Source organism: Canis lupus, chromosome 6, assembly GCF_011100685.1.
Source record: "Canis lupus familiaris isolate Mischka breed German Shepherd chromosome 6, alternate assembly UU_Cfam_GSD_1.0, whole genome shotgun sequence".
Lineage (NCBI taxonomy): Eukaryota > Metazoa > Chordata > Mammalia > Carnivora > Canidae > Canis > Canis lupus.
In genome coordinates this window covers 60,124,263-60,149,391 of record NC_049227.1, presented here as the reverse complement: position 1 = coordinate 60,149,391, position 25,129 = coordinate 60,124,263, and the positions used below count along the sequence as shown (strand labels likewise).

Here is a 25,129-nt window from a genome sequence, read left to right as displayed (position 1 = left end):
CTGATGGAAGGTCAATTATGAGCACTTAAGCTCTTCTAATGAAACACCTTGTTGGACGTAAGTAGAGTCTGAGAAAGCTTTCTTGGGCCTGGGAAGACTCGGGTCATACCTCCAGAAGAATCAAGGAACCAGTTTAAGGCTGGCCCTTAAGTAATCAGGATCATTTTAAGCATATGGACTGCTCCTATATTCTAGAACTCTAATTCATCTTAGAAGCCAACTACTCAGTTGTGGTTTTAGAGAAAATATTGAAAGCACCAAAACAGCATATCTGTTGCTCTACACAGTGTTGGCAAAACTAGTAACAAATTTAATTTTTACTCATCATTCTGGCTCTGGAAAATCTCAACGCTAGGGATATTTTAACTACATCGTGTTTTTTGATGACTTCCAAAGTAGTACACCTGACTAAGCTCTTTAACTTTGTTACTTTTTTGTCCTTTGTCCTTTGCATAATACCTGGATATATATGATATACGCAGTTCCTTGTGTTATATTCCCTTTGATTTCTGTTTATCAGCTAGACTCTGAGTGATTTTTTTTCCCTCTTCCCGTACCATACATGCAATACTGTAACTCCAATTTGCCTAACTCCTCTTAATTTGTAGGCCATTGCTGTCCATATTCTAGTTCTATCATTTGATCTTCAGGTCCACAAATTAGATATAATTATTACCTGCATTTACTGTTTCTTTTTTTTTTTTCTACTTTCTACTCTACTGAATCTGGGATTTGCATATTTCATCAGTTATGGTAATTTCTTAGCCCCTGGGTTTTTTGTTTTTTGTTTTTGTTTTGTTTTGTTTTTAATATTGCAGCTCCTGTATTCCCTCTGATCTTTCATTTTGGAACTCCAGTTAGATACATGATAATTTCTTCAAGTCTATCTCCATTTCTCTGGTATTCTTTTTACCTGTGTCCAGTTTGCTCTTGATCACATATATTTGATCACATATATTTCTGATTTCTGTTACATATTTTTTAATACTAGAAGTTCTGTTTGTTAATCTTGGTAATTTTTGATAGGTCTTGTCCTGATCATTCCTTTGATACCCTTTGTATTTAGTTTTACATATTAAATATGCTTTTTTACATTCAGTATAAAATAATGACAATAAGTGAAATTTTTGCCGTACTACTCCTGTAGCTTTTTTCATTCATGGCGAATTTTTTTTTTCTACCTGAGCTTTGTGGTTCCTAATTGTGTACATACTTTCACTAGAACTTTATCTGTGGGAATTCTTCTAGGTCTAAATTAATTCATTAATTATGAGAGAGCACAAGCAGGAGGGACAAGGGGAGGGAAAGGGAATTTCAAATAGACTCTGCACTGAGCACCAAGCCTGATGTGGACCTAGTCCCATGACCCTTAGATCACGAACTGAGCAGAAACCAAGAGGTTGTCCAGCTGCACCACACAGGCGCCCCTTGGTCTGAATGTTTTCAAAGAAGATTTGCATTTCTTTTGGTAAGATACCTGAAAGTGTTATCAATTAAAATAAATTTAAGCCAAGTTTTTGGGGACCATGTAGACAGTATGATTTTCTGTGTCAAACCTACATGAGAGTAGTAGGAATTTAAAGAATATCCATTCTCCTTCACCACCATCATCCCAAGCCAAAGACAAGTCAACTAATAATTCGGCCATTGTGGATGGTACCTTTTAAGATGTCTGTCTTTAAGTTTTTTCTTAGATGCCTGGGTAACTCAGTGGTTGAGCCTCTGCCTTTGGCTCAGGGTGTGATCCTGGAGTCCCGGGATCAAGTCCCGCATTGGGCTCCCTACAAGGAGCCTGCTTCTCCCTCTGCCTGTGTCTCGTCTCTGCCTCTCTATGTGTCTCTCATGAATAAATGAATAAACTCTTTCTTAAAAAAAATAAGTTTTTTCTGATCTGATTGCCCACTTTGTAGGTTTTTCCCACATCCTTTTCTTGGGCTCTTACTAAAATCCAAGCTTTAGTCCACCAGGATAATAAGAGCTTAACAAGTCTCTTTTTATCAGAAAAGCAAAAGCATTCTCAGAAAGGTAAAGCTACAGATGTCTACTTGTATCTGCCCTGGAATTTGGTCACATGCACCATGTGCCTTCTTCCTAGCTCCCAACTGTGAAACTGAGAAATTTTGTTTTCCCCCTTAACTTGCCTCTTATTTTAAGCAAGAGAGATGGAGCATGGAGTTTGAAGTTAGTACTTAACGAAGTGCAAATATTTTTTACTATTTAGGTGTCTCATAGCATTTTATTTTTTTGGTTTTTTATTTTTTTATTTTTTGGAGTGGGGGGGCAGGCGTGCAGGGAGAGGCAGAGGGAGAGAGAGAGAATCTTAAGAAGGCTCCACGCCAGCACAGAGCCTAATGCTGGGCTTGATCTCAAAACCCTGGAATCATGAACTGAGTGGAAATCAAGAGTTAGACGTTTAACTGACTGAGCCACACAGGTGTCCCAGCACTTTGAATTTTATAGGAAATTCTCTTTTTAAAAAGTTATTTTTGGTGAAATTAATTTCTTAAAATATTCTCCATTTAATATAATTTTCAAATTTATTGATATAATTTATATAATATCTGTGTTAGCCATTTAAAGTCAGCATATATCTGTAGGAATATTCCCTCTTTCATTCCTAATATGGGTATGTTCTCCATTTTTCTTCCTTGACCACTTTTCTAAGACTTCTCATTATTCTGCTTCTTTACAAAAAAAAAAAAAAAAATTTTTTTTTTCACCGAGCCTTTCTTCTGGGTATTTGATTTCGTTAATCTATGCCCTAATTTTTAGTACTTCCTTTCTCCTGTTCTTTTTGGAATTATTTGGCTATTTTTAAAAAACTAACTTGAGACAGATGCTTAGAACTTTAAATTCTCTTTTCTAATATATCTTCAGGGTTTATGAATATCCTCTCAGTATTACTTAACTGCATCACAAAATTTTCCGTATGTAAAATTTTAAAAATTTATTTTTCTTAAAAAAAAAATAAATAAATAAATAAATAAATAAAAATTTATTTTTCTTGATATGTAATTGGCATGTAGCATTATGTACATTGAAGTTTACAACAGTGTTGGTTTGGTACATTTCTATATTGCAATATGATTACCACCATAGCATCAGCTATTATCAAATCACATCTTTTTTTGTGGTAGGAACAATTAAGATCTAGTCTCTTAGTACCTCTGAGGTTTATAATAAAGCATTATCGTCTGTAATCACTCTACTGTGCGTTAGATCTCTAGGACCCATTTGTTTACCAATTCCATGTTTGTACCCTTAACACATCCTCAATTTTTTCACCCTCAGCATCTGGTAACCACCATTGTATATTCTATTTTGTGATATCTCAGCTTTTTTAGATTCTACATATAAGTGATATCGTACAATATTTGTCTTTCTGTGTCTACTTACTTCATTTAGCATTATGCCCTCAATATCCATGCCCTAAATGGCTGAATAATACATATTCCATTTTGCATGTGTGTATATATACATACATGCAGTATACACTCAACACCTTCTTTATCCATACTACTATTGATAGATCCTTAGGTTTTCTTTTCTTTTTTTTTTTATTTATTTATTTTTTTTATTTATGATAGTCACACAGAGAGAGAGAGAGGCAGAGACATAGGCAGAGGGAGAAGCAGGCTCCATGCACCGGGAGCCCAATGTGGGATTCGATCCCTGGTCTCCAGGATTGTGCCCTGGGCCAAAGGCAGGCGCCAAACCGCTGCACCACCCAGGGATTCCCTCTTAGGTTGTTTTCAGATGTGATTAGGCGCATTCAGGGTGGTATGGCCGTAGACTTTAGGTTTTTTTCAGATCTTGACTATTGTGAATAAATGCTTCAATAAACATGGGTGGTGTGCACATATCTCTTAGATACGGTTTTATTTCTTTTAAATATATACCCAGGAGTGGGATTGCTGAATATGGTAGCTCTATTTTTTATTTTTTGAGGAAACTCCATACTGTTTTCCATAATAGCTAAACCAATTTATATTCCAACCAGCAATATACAAGGATTCCTGTATCTCCACAGCCTTCAAGGACACTTTTTCTTTATTTTTTTTTTTCCTTTGCGGAACTTTTTAGTTTATGTAGGTTGAGTTTATTTTTGCTTTTGTTGTTACATCCAAAAAATTATTGCCAAGACCATTATTGAGGGCTACATTATTTTCCTACATTTTCTTCTAAGAGTCTTATGGTATTAGGTCTTGTGTTTAAGTCTTTGATTCATTTTAAATTACCAAGATTTGTCTGCCTATTACTGGGGCTAATGTGGGCGAGACTGCTTCCAGGTCCTTTGGCCTCTGGTACTGGATACCACAAATTCAGCAAAGGCATTTCTTTTCATACATGGGTGTCTAATTTATTGTTAAAAAAGGAGGAACATCTATGACCCATGATGCTGATACCACCTAAAGTTTTAATCAGTTTGAAATATTTTCTCATTATCATTATGTTTTTGTTGTCTCATGAACTATTTAAAAGTGTATTTCTTAGTAATTAAACATGAGACTTTACAGTTATCCTTTATATATGGATTTTTTTCTAAATTTTTTTCTAAATTAATTACACTGTAGTCCCTTGAAATTTGCTGAGACTTTATGTTCTGTGTGTGCCAAAAAAAAATAATGCATATTCTCCAGTTGGTTGTTATTCTTAGTATATTTATAGGTTAGGAATTTATTTGTGTTAAAATCTGCATCTTTACCTGGGTTTATGTCTGCTTATTCAATTCATTACCAAAAACACTATTAATACTTAGTGGAATCTGGAGTTGCTGTTTTTTTTAATTCTTTTAATTTTTGCTCTTTTGTGGTCATGTTTTTGAGCACCTACAAATTTAGAATTATCTTTCTGGTGAATTGAACCTTCTATTGTTATGACGTGAATTTCTTCTCTCCAGTAATTTTTGTGCTGAAGATATCTTTTGCCCATTATAAATATAGTTTGGGGGTTGGGATTATTGATGGCATGGAATATCTTTACTCTTTTACTTTCAGCTTTTCTGTATTACTATGTTTTAGATAGTCTCTTGTAAACAACATATAGTTGCATTTAGTTTTATTTGTTTTTACCCAGACTAATTTTTTAATCATTGTAAGATCTTTGTCTTTTACCTAAATCATTTAGTCTATTATATTTAAATAATTACTGATGTAATTGGGTGTGTATTTTGTGCTTTCAGTGTTTCTTTTTCTTTCTTGCCATTTTTATAGTCAATTATTTTGGAAAATTTGGTTAATTTAGTACAAAATGCATGTTTATTAAAGACTAGTGTTAATCACTGTTCTTTCCCATCTCTATATAATTCAGAGGCCTTAGCATACCTCGGCTTACCCATATCTGTTATTGTTGGCTTATTTTTTATTCTTGCTTTCTTAAAACCCTTACACGGCTTTTTAAATTGATTTATATAGTAGTCATTTAATGTTTCTCACATGTAGGGCAGCCTGGGTGGCTCAGCAGTTTAGCACTGCCTTCAGCCCAGTGCGTGATTCTGGAGACCCAGGATCAAGTCCCATGTCGGGCTCCCTGCATGGAGCCTGCTTCTCCCTCTGCCTGTGTCTCTGCCTCTCTCTCTCTCTCTCTCTCTCTCTCTCTGTCTCTCATGAATAAAGAAAATCTTTTTAAAAAATTTAAAGTTTCTCACATGTAAACCGTTTTCTGTGCTCTTCATTCCTTATTTCTCTTTTGATATACCAATTTGTGTATCACTTTGAGTTTTCTTTTTAAGAGTTTGTGACATTCTTTCCATCTTGGTAGTGTTTTAGTTTTTCTTCATTCTTGCAAGGTATTTTCACTGAATTTGCAATAGAAGCTTGATAATTATATCTTATAGAGAAACTCATTCTGTTTTCTAGCTTTCATTGCTATTTTTGAAAAGTTCTCTGTCTATAGTAGCTTCTTTAAAGGTACTCTTTCATAGACTGCTCTTAAGATTTTCTCTTTGTCTTTGATTTTTTTTTTTTTTGAAGTTTTACCATGATATGTCTAAGTATGAACTTTTTTCCCTATATATATCTGCTTAGAGTTGATTGGATAGCTTTAAGTCATGGATTGGTATCTTTTATAAGTTCTGAAAAATTTGTCTTTTTCTCTTCACAAAAATGTCTTTGAATCATCATATTTCCTTTTTTTCTTCTGAAATACAGTAAGATATATTTAGATATTTTTCAGTCCTTTGTCCTTTTAATCTTTTATTTTCCATTCCCTCCACTTCATTTTTAAGCTTATGTATTTTTCAGTACTAGTGTGCTATTTTTCTGTGTCTAATTTGCTGTTAAACTAATCCATTAAAATAGTTAAGTCTAAGTCCTAGCACTCAAGATGCTTGTAGTCTCAGAGGGAAAACAGACACAAAAATAGACCATTTTAATACTGTATAATATATATATTTCAGTGAAGGGAAGAAAAAAATACTTAAAGACATATTATAAAGGGCACCTGATCAGATTGGGGGATGGTTAAGGAAGAAAAAAATCTTGCCTAAGCTGAGTTAACAGTAGCATGAAGGAAAACAGGTACATTGCATTTTGGAAAGATAAAGATTTTTTTAAAGCAAACATAGAATTTGACAAAAAACAGTAATAGAAAGTTAGCTTAGAGCTAGTCAGCATAAAGCCTTTATTTCAACGCCTAGCTATAAAAGTAGGACCTTATTTGGGACTCTTTTGATCTAATACATAAACATTATACTAAAAACCTTGTTATCTGGGGTATCTGGGTGGCTCAGACACTTAAGCGTGCCTTAGCTCAGGTCATAATCCCAGGGTCCTAGGATCCAGCCCTGTGTCAGGCTCCCTGCTTAGTGGGGAGCCTGCTTGTCCCTCTGCCTCTCTCCCTGCGTGTGCTATCTCTGTCAAATGAATAAATGAAATCTTAAAAAAAAAAAAGAAAGAAAGAAAGAAAGAAAAACCTTGTTATTTGTATAAAATATATTTTAAATTGTATGACAATGTTTAGAAGATAAGAAGTACAAATAATTCCTGTAATCCCAACCACTACCACCACCACCACCACCACCACCACCACCACACACAACTGGTTTGGTAGGTACAGCAAATAAATGCAGCAAATGGAGATTTGACATGATTCTCAGTCATGGGGTTTTTAAAGTGGCAAAGTATGTACTTAAGAATAGATTCAACATTTGCTCTTCTTAGAGTGGAAAAATAATTTCATCTTACAGAATTTTTTTACATTTCCTTTTTTGAAAGGAGAACATTAATGGGGAGTTCTGGTTATCCCTGTTTTGAAATATGTTTCACCATGAAGAAAAGTTTAACTAATATACTGGTACCCATATGTTTTATAATGCTAGAATTTACCGTAACCTATAAGAAAGGGAACTAGAGAGAAGAAAAGTAGTTCGTTAAAAGGAAAAATAAGCAAAATCTGAGTGGACAGCAAAATGGTTCTCTAATTTCTAAATAAGTAAAAACTGGGCTTTATAAAACTAGACCTATCTAAAGTTAAATTTCTGCCTTGGCATATAGTTTTAAGACTTTTGCAAATTACTTGATCTAAGTTTTAGTTGGTTCTATTTGTAAAATAAGGTTGTGTTACAAACTTGTGAGTTCCTTTGAAGATTAAATGAGGAGAAATACCAGCTACTTAACTGTGCCCTGACATGTAATTTTATTGAGCCCTAAACATTGGCCTAAGCACTATGCAGGGTTTATCTTCACAATAACCCCCAATTTGTGGCTGAGGAAACTGTAACAGAGAGATGTGAAGTAAGTATATGATCAAGACCACACCAATAAGCAGTAGCCACAGGATTTTAATCAAGGCATTCTGACCTCCAGAGCCCAGACCCCTTAATCATTATGTTATTTCTTATGTTTTTATAATCCTTATTAAAACTGAGGACATAGTTTTCCATAAAAAATAGTGTTAGGTTTTATAATATTACAAATTCACAGACTATTAGAATCAATGTATCTTTCCAGTGTCTTAGTACAACCTGTTTTAATGTGCAAGAATTTCTTATATAGCGTCTTTAACAGATTATAATACAGCTTTTGTGTAAATGCTTCCAGAAACAAGGAATTCTATTACATTCTAAGGAATCTTTTCATTGTTAGATAACTTAAAATGTAAGGAATTTCTCTTTATGATAAAATTTTTATCCTCACTACCTTTACCTATTTGTTCTAATTCTTTGCCTGGTGGGGAAATAGTAAGTGGATAGCTTCTTTCATAAGCATATAATTAAATATTTAGGCAAGAATCTTTTCTCTTTCTCACCCTAGGCTAAACACCATCAACTATTTTACAGACAACACATTTCCACACATTTCTCAATTGAGGGCCTTCTATGAATGCATCCCAGTTCTTTTTTTTTAAATGTGCTTACTATAAATTAACTTTATACACCAAATTTTATGTGATTTTGATTTCTTACAAAAGTATCATTTATGCTAAAAAGAAGAGGAAGAAGAAGAAACCCTAACTGTTCACAGATCTGAATACACCTAACTTTTTAGTCATTACTGTAATGTGCAATTCATTTATGGACACAACAGGAGATATGCTTACACTTCATATAAGGACTACTACTAGTTAATGTTTATTGAATATTTACTGTGCACCATACGTTTTTCTAAGCTCTTTAAATGTAATTTATTTAATCACAATAATCCCATGAGCTTGATGCTATTTTTACTGTTTCAATAAGGACAGTGAGGCACAAGAGAGCTATTAAGTAGTTTTACCCCCTATTATATGGTTTGTACTAAATCTCAGTTCCAAACCTGAGATTCAGACCTAGGTACCCTTAACCACTCTGATATATATGTCTTAGTTCAGGCTGCTTCAACAAAATACCATGGATTGAGTGGCTTAATATTTCTCACAGTTCTGGAGGCTGGGAACTCAGATCAAGATGCCAGCAGGGTCAGAGTTCTGGTAATGGACCTCTTCCTGGTTTGCAGACAGCATCTTTGTATCCTTACATGATAGAGACCATCCTGATCTAATTACTTCCCAAAGGGCTCGCTGCCAATACCATCACATTAGGGCTTTAACATGTGTATTTGAGGGAACATTAACATTCTGTCCATAGCAGTATGTTAAGTAGTTCTTTTGTGAGCCTGATCTGAAAAGTTATCTATGCTTAATATTAGATTTTTAATATGAGTATGTCACCTATAAAATCAACGTTTGGACCAGCTATTTTGTAATGTGGGGAATTCAGTTACAATAAAAACTTTTCTTGAATTTGAATCTCAGCTAGTAACTGTGACTTTTCTGTTTTGTGATGTGTAAAACGTGGATAATATCTGTCTCAAGTTATTTTAAGGATTAATATGCATACATATACATATGTGTATAATTATACTGTTATATATGTAAATATGCACACGCAGAGTCTAGTATAATATTTACAAGGTTTTTAAATGGCAAAGAGGCAGCATAGCACAGCAACTATTAAGGTAGACTTTGATATGGAACTGACTTACTAGATCTATGACCTTGGGCTGGTTTCTTAACCACTCTGTGCCCTAGTTTTCTTTTTCTATAGTATGGGTAGTGCTTATTATAGAACTGTTTATGAGGATTGATGAGTTTATAGAGCCCTTACATCAAGACTTACACTTTGTAACATAGTATATAAATGATAAAATGGTATTTTATGTCAGTATCTAGCATAGCACCTATATTTTTGCAAGTTAATTGAATTATGTTGAGTTTTTAAAGATTTTTTTAAAGTAATTTATTTATTCATGAGAGACATACAGAGAGAGGGAAGACTGGTAGAGGGAAAGACAGGCTCCCCACGAGGAGCCTGATGCGAGGCTCTATCTCTGGATTCTGGGATCATGACCTGAGGCAAAGGCATACATTCAGCCACTGAACCACCCAGGTGCCCCTGTTGAAATGTTTTAAACTCACTAATTTTTTTTAAAGGAATGTAAACACTCATTAAAATCAGTTGATCACACCATCTTTTATTGCACTTAACCGTGAAGCAGAAAGGTTAAGTAACTTGCACTTTAGATAATTTTCCAATGATAGCCAAGTTACTTGGCTATAACTAAACCAGGTCTAGTACCCTAGTCTTCTAGGTTCTTTTTTTATAAGCAAGGGACCTATAATAGATAAAACACAAGATGATGAACTTCAATATAAAGAATTTTAGTTATATGGTAGAAATAGTTCAACAATAATGGGTTACCCAAAATAATTAGAAGGTTCTATTTGAAGTTTTTGTTTTTATTTTAACAATAGAAGCACTTCTGTATGCTTTATAAGAAACCATGGACTTGAAGCTTTAGATATCCCCCAATCAGCAATGTGGTATCATTCAATCGGTATCCTTGAAACACTTTCCATTGTGAACATCCTCCTAGTAGAAAACAAAATGTGAAGTCTTTAATACGTATGTTTAAGTTATTACTATAAAGAATGCTGGCCTTCTATTTGAAATACCCCTAGTCCTATTTACAAAGAATTACTTTAGAGGAATTTGTATAATGTTTAAGTATGCTTTGTTCTCTAACCAATCAGGTAGTAAGTAGAGATTTAGTTCAGTAGTTGAATAGACGAGTCAAATTATTTTATTTAATTTAAACATAATAGTTTTGGGAAAACTTGAGGCAATGATCTAATTCAGTTACAGACTCAGTGTATTCCTGGCAGATGATCTTGCAACTCTGAACATTTTCTTGGCTTGAAATCTTGCATTATCTGTAAGCAAAAGGAGATTCCCTTTAGGTGACATTAAGCTCATCTCAAACCTTATAATTCTTTATTCTTTGAGAATATTAACTTTTCATTTTAAGCCGCCTAATTAGTAATTTTGACATACTATTTAATTTACAGATTGCCCAAGGACTCCAGATACTCCCAACAGTGATCCTCGTTGTTCCACTAGCAGTAATAGATTGATGGCCTTACAAAAACAGTTGGATATAGAACTTAAAGTAAAACAAGGTGCAGAGAACATGATACAGATGTATTCAAATGGGTCTTCAAAGGTAAGTACTATAAATGTAAATGTATACAGTCAGTCCTCATTATTTGCAGATTCCGTATGTGTGAATTCACCTACCTGATAAAATTTATTTGTCACCCCAGCATCAGTACTTGTGGCACTTTCACAGTCATGTGGACATGCACAGAGGGCTGAAAAATGTGAGTTGTCTGATGTGCATGCTCCCAGCTGAAGTCGAACAAGGTGCTCTATCTACCTTGTTCTTTAAGGTCCTACACTGTAAACAAGTATCCTTTTCATGGTCTGTAGTACCACAGTTTTTACATTTTTGTGCTTACTGTGATTTTGCTGCTTTTACACAATGTATTATGACTTCTAAGACCATTTTAGCCTTCAAATTTGAAAATATTGACAATAGAACAAGTTAGAAAAAAATAGTTTTTTAAATTATGTTTTTAAAATTGTTTACTCTTATCAAAACCAATCAAGAAAAAAAAATTTAGCTATATGAGTTAAGGGTACACAAGAGCTCTCCATGTTTGCAACTTTCCTGTGAACCTAAAATGTTCTAAAACAAAAAGGTTATTTTTTAAAATTTAGACTTTAATGAATTTTCCATCACTATATACAGGTTTTTAGGAAAGGACAAATGAAAAAACAGGACATTCTAGTGGTAGCGATTGTTTGGAGTAGAGCTGTGGGTTCTTGGGGAATCTGGAATGGGCATGTAACTCCTAATAGAAAATCATTTTATAACAAGCAATTGTTACTAATGGAAATATGTCCTTATTCTGCCATACAATGTAGAAGAGAAAATGCTGGGAACCACTGATCCAGATTATTTTAAAGGTTCTTTCCAATATAAGGTTCTATAACTAAATTTCCAAAAAGTCTTAGAAAGATGCACTTATAAAATTTACTTTGTTATTCTCAACTAATTTAAAGTTCTTGCCTCTGCAAATTAATGTTTCTTTCATATTTTAATAGATATTTCCTAAGTAATTTCAGAATAAAAGTTACTAGGTTGTATTTTTGTTTTGTTTTGTTTAAGAATTTAAAATGGGGGGGGGGTTTACTTGATTCCATGCATCCTGCCTACTCAGCCAAAGAATCTAGAAAGATGCTAAAAAAGAAATGTGTCTATGTTAATAATATTTTTTAAGTTTAATAATGAAAATTAGATTACATACCATATTTCAAATGAATTTATAAGTTATTTTTAGAGAAATAGATTTGCTTCTACTTGGTTTATTATATGAGACTTAATAGCATATTTTATTAACTTTAAACACTCATAAGGTATGGTAGAGTTGTTTCCTCTGTTAGGTTTAGTATTGACCTTTAATTTTGAACATTTTTCATTTTTATCAAATGTTATTTTGGACTTTTTGTTTTAAGGCAAATACTATGTTCTTGGAACTGTGAATGCATCATATTATGCTGGGTGTTTTAAAATTAAATTTATTCAGGACACCTGGGTGGCTCCGCAGTTGAGCACCTGCCTTTGGCTCAGGGCATGATCCCATGATTCTGGGATCGAGTCCCACTTTGGGCTCCCTGCGTGGAGCCTGCTTCTCTCTCTGCCTATGTCTCTGCCTAAGAAAATCTTTTACGTTACGTTACGTTACATTACATTACATTACATTACATTACATTACATTACATTACATTACATTACATTTATTCAGGAGCACCTGGGTATACTCCGTTGAGCCACTGACTCTTGGTTTTAGGTCAGGTCCTGATCTCAGGATCATGAGATTGAGCCCTGCATTGAGCTCCACGCTGAGCAGTGGGTCTGCTTAGGACTCTCTTCTTGCTCTCCCTCTGCCTCTCTCTCTCTCTCTCTCTCAAAAAAATAAATCTTAAAAAAATTAAATTTACCTAGCTACTACCATTTGGAGTAACATTTTAAAATATAAAGTTGATGGATTAGATTGATAAGTTTATGAACCTTTTGAAGTTAAAGGAAAAGTGAATGTGTATATTGATAGATGGATAAATGAGAAGGCCATAGATTTCACTGTATTCCCAAAATGATCGGTAATTGCCCCCACTCCACCCCCAATTTGAACAGGTTTATGGACATGTTAAAAGTAAAACAAATAGGTAACTTATGATAACCACAGGTCCAAAATGAACAGAACTATGAGCATTCTACTAAAACGAGATAATTTTCCAATAGCCTTTTTTTTTAACGACTTATGTATTTAATTATTTGAGAGAGGTGGGTGTGGGGATAGAGGGAGGAGAGAGAAACTTTTAGCAGACTTCAAGTTGAGTGTGAAGCCTGATGCAGAGCTCAGTCACACAACCCTAAAATCACAACCTGAGCTGAAATGGAGAGTTTGAATGCTCAACTGACTGTGCCACCCAGGCACTCTAATAGCCTTTTATTTTTAATTAGGAGATTTATTAACTTGAGAAGGGGTCAGGTGGAGGTCCAGATGCTAAAGGCCCCAAGGTAGACCTGCTAGTTATTTCTGTGTAGATTTGGTCTTGTTTTCATTTCTCATTTTTAAACCTCTCAGAGGGTCAAAGTCTATCTCTATGAGATTAGGGAACATTGTAAACTCTGAAGTTATGTGGAATATTAATTTATTTGTTAAGGACTTAACAGTTTGTTAGCTATTTTGCTGGGCCCTGGAGTATAAATGTAATAAAATTAATGCCTTATAACAAAGTAGGTACTTAACAGATAATTACCCTGCTTCAAAAACTTCACTATCCAAAAAAGGTACATGTAAATAATTACATTATATAATAGTGGTATGTTTATGTTACTTTAGAATCAGTGAATAAGAATCACTTAACTGCCATTAGAAATTATTAAAGTCTTAATATGAGATTTGAAGAATGGTTTGGAATTTAAAAGGTAATTACTTTCTAGGGAAGATGATATGGGTAAACCCAGTGATACAGAGTAATGAACTATTGAAGAGCACGCCTTAGTCTAAGAAATGGAAGTGCTTCTCTATGGCTATAGGAGGAACTCTGAACTTCTTTCTTACCCAACGTATCTGAGGTAGGTAGATAGACTTAACAGTCACAGGCATCTTCAGTGGAAGGCCGTGCCCTCAGGGGTAAATGAATCTCAATCTCCAGAAGAAAGTACATTTATTTTGGGAAAGGCTTCCAGATTATTCCAAAAAGACTCTCCTCCTGCCCCCTATTCTCCACCAGTAAAGCTTTAAGTGAGTGACTTACAGTGAGAGGTGTAGCATAATTGAAAGACAAACCAGATTATAAAGTACTTTGGACAAAATTAAGCAGTTAATATTCTATCTTATAAGATACATGGAGCTACCAAAAGACTTTTTAGCAGAGTAAATACATAATCATATGTGAAATTTAGAAAGTTCACAATCATCTTTCTCAGACTTGAAGAATTAATTAGAGAAGGGTCAAGTATTTAGGCAGCAAGTTTAAGTAGGCTTTTGTAGGAGTTCATTCCCCTTGTAATAGCAGTGAAAGCAAAGAAGACAGAGTCAAGCTATTTAGGTAGAATAAGTATGTGGTGTCTGGTTATGAGAAAGAAGGCAGAGTCAAAGATGATTCTTAGATCGAGTATGTAGGCAGATTGGTCAATGCTGGTGCCCTTCACAAGGATAGGTAATTTCCAATGGGGAGCAAATGTAGGGACAGGGATAGCGAGTTCAGTTTGGTGGTAAAAATCATCTTCAGGACTCTGGTTATTGAATTCTCTATGACAAAACTACTACCCCAGCACACATGATAGCCAGAGGTGTCCTTCTAAAAGCCAAGTCATATTTTCACACTCTTGTTTCAGAACCTTCAGTTGGCTTTCTGGCATGCTTAGAACAGAATTCAGAGTCCTTATTGTGGCTCTGCAAGTTCATACATGATTTACTCTGTCTACTTTCTGATTTTATCCTTTAAAAAACGCTTTCATTCTCTCTCATTATACTCTAGCGATATCATCTTCTTTGCTATCTTTTGAACATATCAAGCACACTCTTACCTCCAGAGGCTTTGTATTTACTGTGTCTCTGCCTAGATGTCTCTTCTTTCAAGTTCTTTCATGGGGCTTTTTCTCTCCCTTCATTACAGTTTCTGCTAGGTGCTAACACTCCAGCAAGCTCTTTACTGCTACCCTGTATAAAATAGCAGCCCCGTCTCTCCTTATCTCTTTCATTGCATTACTAATACCTGAAATTATAATTTCCACAATTTCTTTATCATCTTTATCAATATTAGAATGTAAATTTTATGGCTCTAAGTAGCACCATGGGTTTTCAGAATAATCTGAGGGCTTGATAAGACATTTCAAAGAGGGGCACCTGGATGGCTCAGTGGTTGAGCCTTTGACTCTGGTCATGATCCCAGGGTCCTGGGATTGAGTCCTGCGTCAGGCTCCCCTCAGGGAGCCTGCTTCTCCCTCTATGTCTCTGCCTATCTCTCTCTCTCTCTCTCTCTCTCTGTCTCTCTATCTATCTCTTATGAATGAATTAATGAATAAATGAATAAATAAATATCTTAAAAAAAAAAGACCTGTCAAAGAGATGTTTTCCATTGATGTATTAAGATGACAAACCCAAGGTATTTATTAAAATATGGGGTTCTTGTTAACCTCTTTAAATGCATCCAAGTCTTTTCAGACCTTTTCTTCAATTGGAAATATCTGACCATCTATCCCAGTCTCACTCTCCTCATCTGTATTAATATCCCATAAAACCTTTCTGGTTTCCCTTAGCTAAAATTTATCCATCCCATCTTCCTTTGAATTTTCTTGGGTGCTTTAAACATTCTGATACATACAATAATTATTTGTGTCTGTTCAACCAAATTATAGCTTTTAAAAGATAAATCCTGACTGATCTTTGTATTTTCACTGGATGTAACCACATTAAATACATCCAAAGTAAGCCATAAATATGTGATGGAAAAATGAAGATAATGATTGGCTTATTTATTTCAGAAATCCATGTGTGATGTAGTTTATTTGTTAGAATGGTCCCACTATGACTTAGAAAATAATAACAATTACTTTTTATAAAACAAAATATTATATAATGGAATATATTATAAATGTTTTAACTTATAATTTAAAAATGTTGTACATTCAAAATATAACTCAGGCATTGTAGAATGCTAATTACCAATAGAACTATATGAAATTGCTATCTTTGTAGTTCAGAATTGTTCAGGTATTGGCATTTTCATGATTCAACCTATTATACATAAAAATCTTTCCAAAGCCTTAACATAAAAGCAAATATTTCTGTAATTCATAAACCAATTCATATACTTTGGACCTTCCTTGTCTCTTGCTTTGAATGTATTAGGTGCTCAGTAAAAAATCCATTGAATTCATAGAAGCATAAAACTGACCATAAAAATTTATTGAATGCTGGAAAGCATAAGACTGACAAGTAGTAACTGTAAATCACCTGTGATTGGTAATGTCCAATGTCACATTTAAAAGCCTTCATCATACTTTGACATCTGTGCAGATCTCTCAGAAGTTTGGAAAAAGTTGATTACTTTTAAAATGAACTATTGCTCTTCTTTGCATGTTGAACTGAAATAGTTAAGAAAGCATTTCCAAAGAAGTACATGACAGAACTACTGTCTTCTCACATGGTGGTAAAACTGTAAAAGGAGTGGCTTAATTGAAAAGCATGGTATTATATAGTTTGCTTGATATTTATACATTTATATTAGGACTTCATTGAAATAAGATAATCATCTTTATTAATCTGAAACAGAACATTTTAATGCCAATTATGTGCTAAGCAATAGAATTTCAGTTTTATCTAATGCTTACAAAAGCTCCGTGTTTTAGAGGGGCTTCCCCATTACATAATTTCTGCAAGAAACCCAAATCTTGCAGGTTAGATAACTAACCCTAGTTTAAAAAGACAGTAAGATTTGGACCCCAGTCTATCTGATTGTGAAACATATTTACCTCATTAAATTAGGAGCTTTGGAATACTAAAAGTTTTTCTCTTACTCTTTTTTTTTTTTTTTTAATTTATGATAGTCACACGCAGAGAGAGAGAGAGAGGCAGAGACATAGGCAGAGGGAGAAGCAGGCCCCATGCACCGGGAGCCTGACGTGGGATTCAATCCCGGGTCTCCAGGATCGCGCCCTGGGCCAAAGGCAGCGCGCCAAACCACTGCGCCACCCAGGGATCCCTTTTCTCTTACTCTGATGAGATTTCAAAGAAACAGAAAAACTTTCAAATCTTCAGTTTGTCTGATGTACCTAATACTGGAAAGGAGGGATTAAAGTAAGAAAAATATTTTCATTTTAAATTTGGAAGGTGAATAGGTATATTCTCAAAAGCATATATATAATTAGTCATAGCCAAACACCAAACTCAAGCAAGTATTTTTAATGGTAAACCATAATTAACAAATACAGTATATGTGTTTACTTCATGGTGTAAATTGATATTTAAGAGACTTATAGTAAACTATATGGCCCAACTCCTTCAGTGTAAAATCTGAATATTTAATAAAGAATGAAATCTGACTAGAAGATCTTTATTGAATTGACTGGCCTTCAGAGCAGGAAAGAAATGGAAGAAAAAATCATAAATATGCAAACTGCTTTTTCTTCCACTGTATTTTAGCCAACCTAATTTGGTATTTATCATAAAACATATCAGCTCACTTTTCTTTTCCTTATATAATGGCAGTATTATCTTTCTCCCCTCATATCTTCATTCATTTATACTGTGTCATCTTCTTCATTTATACAGTGCCATAATATACTGTGTGTTTTTATTGAAATGGTCTGCACATCTGATGCTGAAGACTAGCTTCTAGTCTTCAGAGAGTATAGGTTGATTATATCCTATTTTATTTCCAAATCAGTACTGATTACTACCTTAGTGATAAAAGTAGAGGGTGCTTAAATAATAAGCAAAAATTGGCCTTTTTCGTGAATAAGTGCTTCCTAACTTGATGCATAGTTTTGTTTATCATTTGTTTTTTTGTGGATTGAAGCCTACTAGACTTTGACAACTAATATAACTAAGCAGGAGATGGTATTAACTTGTTATTTATTGCATACAAAATTTTTGGAAAAAAAAATTGCTGTATTAGTTTTCTATGGCTGCTGCAAGAAATTATCATAAATTTCATGGCTTAGATAGAGCAACATAACTTTATTATTTTACAATTTTGTAATTGAGAAGTCTCATGGATCTCACTGAGGCTAAAGTCAGGCATTGGAAGGGCTTCATTCCCTTCTGGGGGATGTAGTGGAGAATTTGTTTCCTTGATCTTACTAGCACGTAAAGGCTGCCAACATTTCTTAGCTTATGGCTCTTTTCTTCTTGGTCTTTGAAGCCAACAACGGTGGGTCCAGTTCTTCTCATATTGCTCTGCCCTCCTCTTCTGCCTTTCTCTTCCACATTTAAGGAGGCTTGTGATTACTTTGGGCCCACCTGGATAATCCAGGAAATGATCTGTGTATTTTAAGGTTGGGTGGTTAACAACCTTAATTCCATCTGCTGTCTTAGTTTCCCTTTGCCATCTTGGACATCTTTGGGTGGATCATTATTTAGCTGACTACAATTCCAAAAATGGTAAGTTTTCATGCCTCTCCATCAGTAATGTTCATTGTTACTGGAACTAAACTGAGATATGGTAGTAGTGTTATTTCATGTAATTCACCTTTCTTGAAGTTTTAAAAAATAACAAGTTTATTCACCATAATTTCCTCCCTTGCTTTATTGAGAAGGTCTTATTTTTTGACATTCAAGAATTTCAAGAGAGACTTTTCTCATTATGTCACTAATGTTGACAAATGCTGTTTCTTGTTTCCTTTATCAGATTTAAGGGAACACAGATACCAGCTATGATTAGTTATTTTAAAAATTTGCCTACATATGTGAAACTATAAGAATTTAACTGTAATTTTTTTTAACTGTAATGTTATAGAAGAGGAAGAGATTTTCAAAATGTTTAGGCTTAGTCACTGAGGCATCTCTCTGTTACATACAATGCTTCTGAGTATGAGATTATTGACCGTGGTACAGGAAAATTCTTTATATTTTGTATAAAGCAAAAAAGAGAAAATTATAAATGTGAATTTGGAGTTTTTAAAAATAGTAATAAGACTCACTTGCTTTTTCTCAAATTGTCTTACTGAGTTGTTTTTCTCATTTATAGCCCTATCAGTTTGGTGGCTTTTTAAAATAAATGTATTTACTTAGTGTTCTACTAACTCTATTTTTCACTTGCTGCCAATCATTTGACCTTATTTAGAAGCTATTGAAAATGTTTTATTTTTTTTCTTTTCATCTGCTTACCATTTCAAACTTATTTTAATAGGATCGGAAACTCCATGGCACAGCTCAGCAACTGCTCCAGGACAGCAAGACAAAAATAGAAGTGATACGAATGCAGATTCTTCAGGCAGTCCAGACCAATGAATTGGCTTTTGATAATGGTGATGGAATAGAGATAAATTGTCATTCTTATTATTCTGGGCATGTAAATTTTATGTAGGAAAGAAGCACTGGTTCAAAATTAAAGAGGTGGAGGCATTATGGTTTTGTCTTGAGTTTTGATGGCTGAAATGGAAGGCTTTTTATTTCAACATTGTGTCTAAGTATTACTTCAATGTTTATTGACTTCTTAATAATGAACTTTCTCTTAAGTTGTAAGAAATCATTTCCTTTTCATGAGTTTTAATCACTAATCACTACACATGAGAATACCAAATAAATGGTTCAATTGCCTTTTTTTTTTTTCCCCCTCTAGCAAAACCTGTCATAAGTCCTCTTGAACTTCGAATGGAAGAATTAAGGCATCATTTTAGGATAGAGTTTGCAGTAGCAGAAGGTGCAAAGAATGTAATGAAATTACTTGGCTCAGGAAAAGTAACAGACAGGAAAGCACTTTCAGAAGTAATTTTAAATATTTTAACTTAATAAATACATTATTCAAAGAATGTAATTATTTTAAATGACAACTGTCTTTTCCCTATTCAAGGCCCAAGCAAGATTTAATGAATCAAGTCAGAAGTTGGACCTTTTAAAGTATTCATTAGAGCAAAGATTAAATGAACTTCCCAAGAATCATCCCAAAAGCAGTATTATTATTGAGGAGCTTTCACTTGTTGCATCACCAACACTAAGTCCACGTCAAAGTATGATTTCGACACAAAACCAGTATAGCACACTATCCAAACCAGCAGCCCTAACAGGTAAGTTGCATACATCTCCTAATTATTTTTGGTGCATCTCTTTATTGTGTACATCTGGTCCTGTTTTAATAAATGAATAAGAAAGTATGCACAGATTTTTAAAATATTGTGATAAGATACACATAACAAAATTTATTATCTTAACCATTTAAAAATACATAATTCAGAAGTATGTATGTATGTATTTATTTATTTACAGTGTTGTATAAACATCGCCACTATGTAGTTCCAAAACATTTTCATCATCATAAAAGGAAACCCCATTTCCATTGAGTAGTTACTATTCCCCATTCTCCCAGTCTCTGATAACCACTATTAATTTTCTGTCTGTGTACATTTGTCTGTTTTAGATATTTCCTATAAATAGAATTGTATAATTTGTGGCCTTCTGTGGCTTCTTTCACTTAGTGTACTTTTCTCAAGGTTTGTTCTTGTAGTATATATCAGTATTTCATTTCTTTTTATGGTAAATAATATTCCATTGTATGTGGATATATACTAAGTTTTCTTTATCCATTTACCAATGGATGGTATTGGGTTGTTTCCACCTTTTTGACTTGCGGATCATGTTGTTATAAACATTTGTGTTTTTGTTTGAACATCTATTTTCATTTATTTGGAGTATATACCTAGGAGTATAATTAGGAGGTCATGTGGTAATTCTGTGTTTATATTTTTGAGGAATGGTCAAACTGTTTGCCACAGTGGCCGCATTATCATTTTATATTCCCAAGAGCGCATATACTTACCAACACTTGTTATTTTCCTTTTTTTTTTTTTTATTATGCCATTCTAGTAGGTCTGTTATTCAAAGTAGGGTAGTGAAATCTCCAATTATTTATGTGCCTATTTCTCCTTTTAATTATGTAAATGTTTGCTCCATATATTTTTGGGCTCTGTTGTTAAATGCACGTTTGTAAGTTTTTTATATCTTCTTGATGGATTGACTCATTCATCAATATGTAATGTCCTTCTTTGTCTTCTGTAACAGTTTTGGATTGAAAGTCTATTTTGTCTGATATTAGTATAGCCACCCCAGCTTTCTTTTCCTTGTTATTATTTGCACTGAATGTCTTTCTCCATCCTTTCACTTTTAATCGATGTCTTTGGATCTAAAGACATTCTAAAATGAATCCTTTTAGACAGCCTGTAATCATGTTTTTTTTAAATCAGTTCCTTTTACTTAAACAGTGTAATACATATATATTTTAAGGTAATTACCTATGTGGCAGTGCAGTTCTGATGCTGACTCCCTAGAGTTGGGTCAAATTTCACGTGTTAATGGCACAGTCCCCACAGACTGCCCTTCTTTCTGACACAAGTTGTAAACTTGGAGTTTCCCCAATGATCCACACTTCTGACAAATTGACTACAAATTCAGGGGTTCCGCTACCACCTCAGGCTCAGTAATTTTATAGAACTCATTCATGGAACTCAAGAAAGCTCTGCTTACAGTTACAGTTTTGTTTTTTGTTTTTACAATTACAGTTTTATTATTTATTATAAACACAAATTATAAAAGACACATAAGGAGAGATCTGGGGGGGTCCCAAATGTGAAGCTTCCTGGTCCTCAGCATGTATCGCTCTCTTAGGATATCAATTTCTGTTACCAACTAAGAATCTCACTTCAGCTGTGATTATCCACAGTTTTTATTGTGGCTTCATTAAGTGGAAGTGATTGGTTGAATCATTCAACCATTTGTTTGAAATCAGACTCTAGTCCCCCACCCCTCTCTGAAGGTCAGGAGGTCAAGCTAATATTGGCACCAACCCTCTAATCATATGGTTGTCTTTCTGACATAGCCAGCCCCCATCCAGAAACTGTCTAGGGGCCCACCATGAATCACTTTGTTAGTATTAACTCAATCTGATACCTGAGGAACCCACCGTAAATAACAAAGACACTGCTATCACTGGGGAAATGACAAGGGTTTAAAGGCTCACTCCCAGGAGCCAGTAACAAAAACCAGCCAAATTCTTTAACATACAACAAAAAGGCTTACTTCTGCCATTTTGTTATTTGTTTTCTACAGGTCTTAATCCTTTTTTTCTGAATTCTTCTGATAATGCTTTCTTTTGTGTTTGAATTTTTCTAATTTACAATTTGATTCCCTTGTTTCCTTTTCTAGTTCTGTTCTTAGTGGTTACCGTAGTGATTAATAGCCTGAATTTATAAGTCTTTTCCACTTTAACTTCAATAACCTGCAAAATTCCCCTCCTATATAGCTGTTTCTCCCTGTTTTTATGTTGTTGTATCACAGGTTACATGTTTATACACTGTGTTGCCCATTAGCTTACATTATAACTATTTTATGAAAAAAAAAAACTATTTTATGCATCTATCTTTTAAGGCACAAAGAGTTATAAACCAAAAACACAGTAATATTGGCTTTTATATTTACCTGTGTTATTTTTTTCTCCAATTTCAAGTTACTGTTTAGTGTCTTTTCATTTCAATCTGAATGACTTACATTAGCACTTCTTCTAGACAGATATCCTAGTGACAAACTCCCTTAACTTTTGTTTCCCTGGGAATTTTTTTATTTTCTCCTTTATTTTTGAAGGTTAGTTTTGCCATATGTGGAATTCTTAGTTGACAAGTTTTTTTCTTTTATTAGTTTACAAATGTTATTCCAGTCTGTCCTGGCCTTTGTACTTTATGATGAAAAATCAGCTTTTATTTTTTTTTTTAAGAATCCCTTGGAAGTGGTGATTTGCCTCTCCCTTGCAGTTTTGTAAGATTTCTGTCTTTTTTTTTTCTTCACATTTTGATTATAGTATATCTCAAATAGTAATCTCTTAAGTTTACTCTACTTTGAATCTTTGACTTCTTAATGTGTAGATTCATGTCTTTCATCATATTTGGGACATTTTTAGACATTATTTCTTTACATATTTTTTTCTGCCACTTTATCTCTCTTCTCTCATTCTGAAATTCCCATAGCATGTGTATATATATATATTCTTCATGGTATCCCAGAGGTCACTTTGTCTCTGTTCACTTTTTTTTTTTTTTTTTTTAAGAACAAATGTTTAGGGGGATCCCTGGGTGGCTCAGCGGTTTGGCGCCTGCCTTTGGCCCAGGGCATGGTCTTGGAGTCCCGGGATTGAGTCCCACATCAGGTTCCCTGCATGGAGCCTGCTTCTCCTCTGCCTGTGTCTCTGCCTCTCTCTCTCTCTCTCTCTCTTTCTCTCTGTGTGTCTCTCATGAATAAATAGATAAAATCTTAAAAAAAAAAAACAAAACACAAATGTTTATTGATGTACAGACATTTTAGGGGCCCAGAGACACAGGTAAATGCAAACACAGCTTCCATGGGTATCTGAAATTACAAGAGTAAGTCAAGCATCAAAAGTCAGAGTCTTCCTACCAGCAAGCTCCTATGAGACCTATCCACAAACATGAACCATGCCTCTCTGGTTTGAACTGTCAGGATTTCTCCCAAGAGCCTGGCATTAGTAGAGTTCAAAAAGAAGCTTCTCATAAGGGTCTTTAAAGTTATCAAGCCAGGCATCAAATTGGTTAAGTCAGTTACAAACTATCTTTAGTTTCATTGTTTTACTTCCTGCTTTTTATTTTGTTTTTAATTAGGAGCATACCCATTTAGTGTTGTTATATCATATTGATCAATTACACTATCATTATAAATATTCCATTTTATCTCTGAAAATATTCAGACACACAGTTTACTTTGTCTAATGTTAGTAGAGCCGCATTATTCTTCTCATGCTCAATGTAACCTAGCAAAATTTTTTCCTAGGATTTTTTCCATCCTTTCATTTTCAACCTATTTTTTTTATTTAAAGTGAAAATTTTATATTCTTTATATAGATGACTCTTCTTTTTATCTGTCCTGAAAATCTGAAGTTGTTAGCCTGCCATATTTTCCCGTTTTTAAACAGCTTTTTTTTTTTAATGTGACTTAAGCCGTGCTTTTTTTTTTTTTTTTAAGATTTTATTTATTTATTCATGAGAGACACAGAGAGAGAGAGAGGCGCAGAGACACAGGCAGAGGGAGAAGCAGGCTCCATGCAAGGAGCCCGATGTGGGACTCGATCCTGGGTCTCCAGGATCACACCCCGTGCTGCAGGCGGCGCTAAACCAATGCGCCACCGGGGCTGCCCTTTAAACAGCTTTATATACATAAATTGCCCACTCTTGATGAGTACAATTTGGTAACTTTTGATACAACCCCCAAAAGTTTCCATGTGCCCTTTATAAACTTTCTTTTAGTATTATTTTTATTCTTTTCTCTTTAAGTATTATTTTTAATATATATTTACTTGATGTTTGAATAGCATCTTTCCTGCCCTTTGTAGTTGTTCATAAAATAAACCCTCTGTTTTTCCATTTCATCTCCCATAACAGTCTTTTAGTTAGGCCTGTATGTGTGTGTGTGTTTATTGCTTTCTTTAGAGAATCAGATATCCATATTGAACTTATTTACAGTCTATGATCCCAATGTACTCTTAACTCTAAATCAGTTTAAGAATTTTATGAAGAAATATTTTCAGGGCAGCCCGGTGGCTCAGTGGTTTAGCGCCACCTACAGCCCAGGGTGTGATCCTGGAGACCCGGGATCGAGTCCCACATTGGGCTCCCTGCATGGAGCCTGCTTCTCCCTCTGCCTGTGTCTCTGCTTCTCTCTCTCCTCTCTGTGTATTCTCATGAATAAATAAATAAATAAAATCTTAAAAAAATATATTTTCAAATCTTTCCACTCTACCTTTTTGTATTCTTGTCGTAATATATTTTAGTTCTACATATGCCTTAAAAATCATCATCCTTGAGTATTTTCTTCGTCTTGTACTTAAGATTTTCTCTATTTCCTTTTAGCCTATAAATTTTCAGTTAGCATGTATTTTAAAGAAGGTGTGCTAGAGTGTCATTCTTTCACTTTTTCCTATATTTTTGAACTTCATGTTTTAAGGATATTATTAGTGGATATAGATATTTGTATTTTTTTTTCTTTTGGCTCTTTAAAATGTGATTTCATTTTCTTCTGG

At 34.2% G+C, this 25,129-nt stretch overlaps 1 protein-coding gene across 2 annotated transcripts in view; it reads left to right on the top strand.

Moving 5' to 3' along the window:
- PKN2 (protein kinase N2) overlaps positions 1 to 25,129 on the top strand; it is a 130,076-nt gene that overhangs the window by 54,811 nt on the left and 50,136 nt on the right. For both annotated transcript variants that reach the window (XM_038541459.1, XM_038541458.1), the window contains exons 3-6: positions 10,825 to 10,979; positions 19,244 to 19,361; positions 19,676 to 19,821; positions 19,907 to 20,120. In XM_038541459.1, coding sequence (XP_038397387.1) covers positions 10,825 to 10,979; positions 19,244 to 19,361; positions 19,676 to 19,821; positions 19,907 to 20,120 — 633 coding nt within the window. The remainder of the gene's footprint in view (positions 1 to 10,824; positions 10,980 to 19,243; positions 19,362 to 19,675; positions 19,822 to 19,906; positions 20,121 to 25,129) is intronic.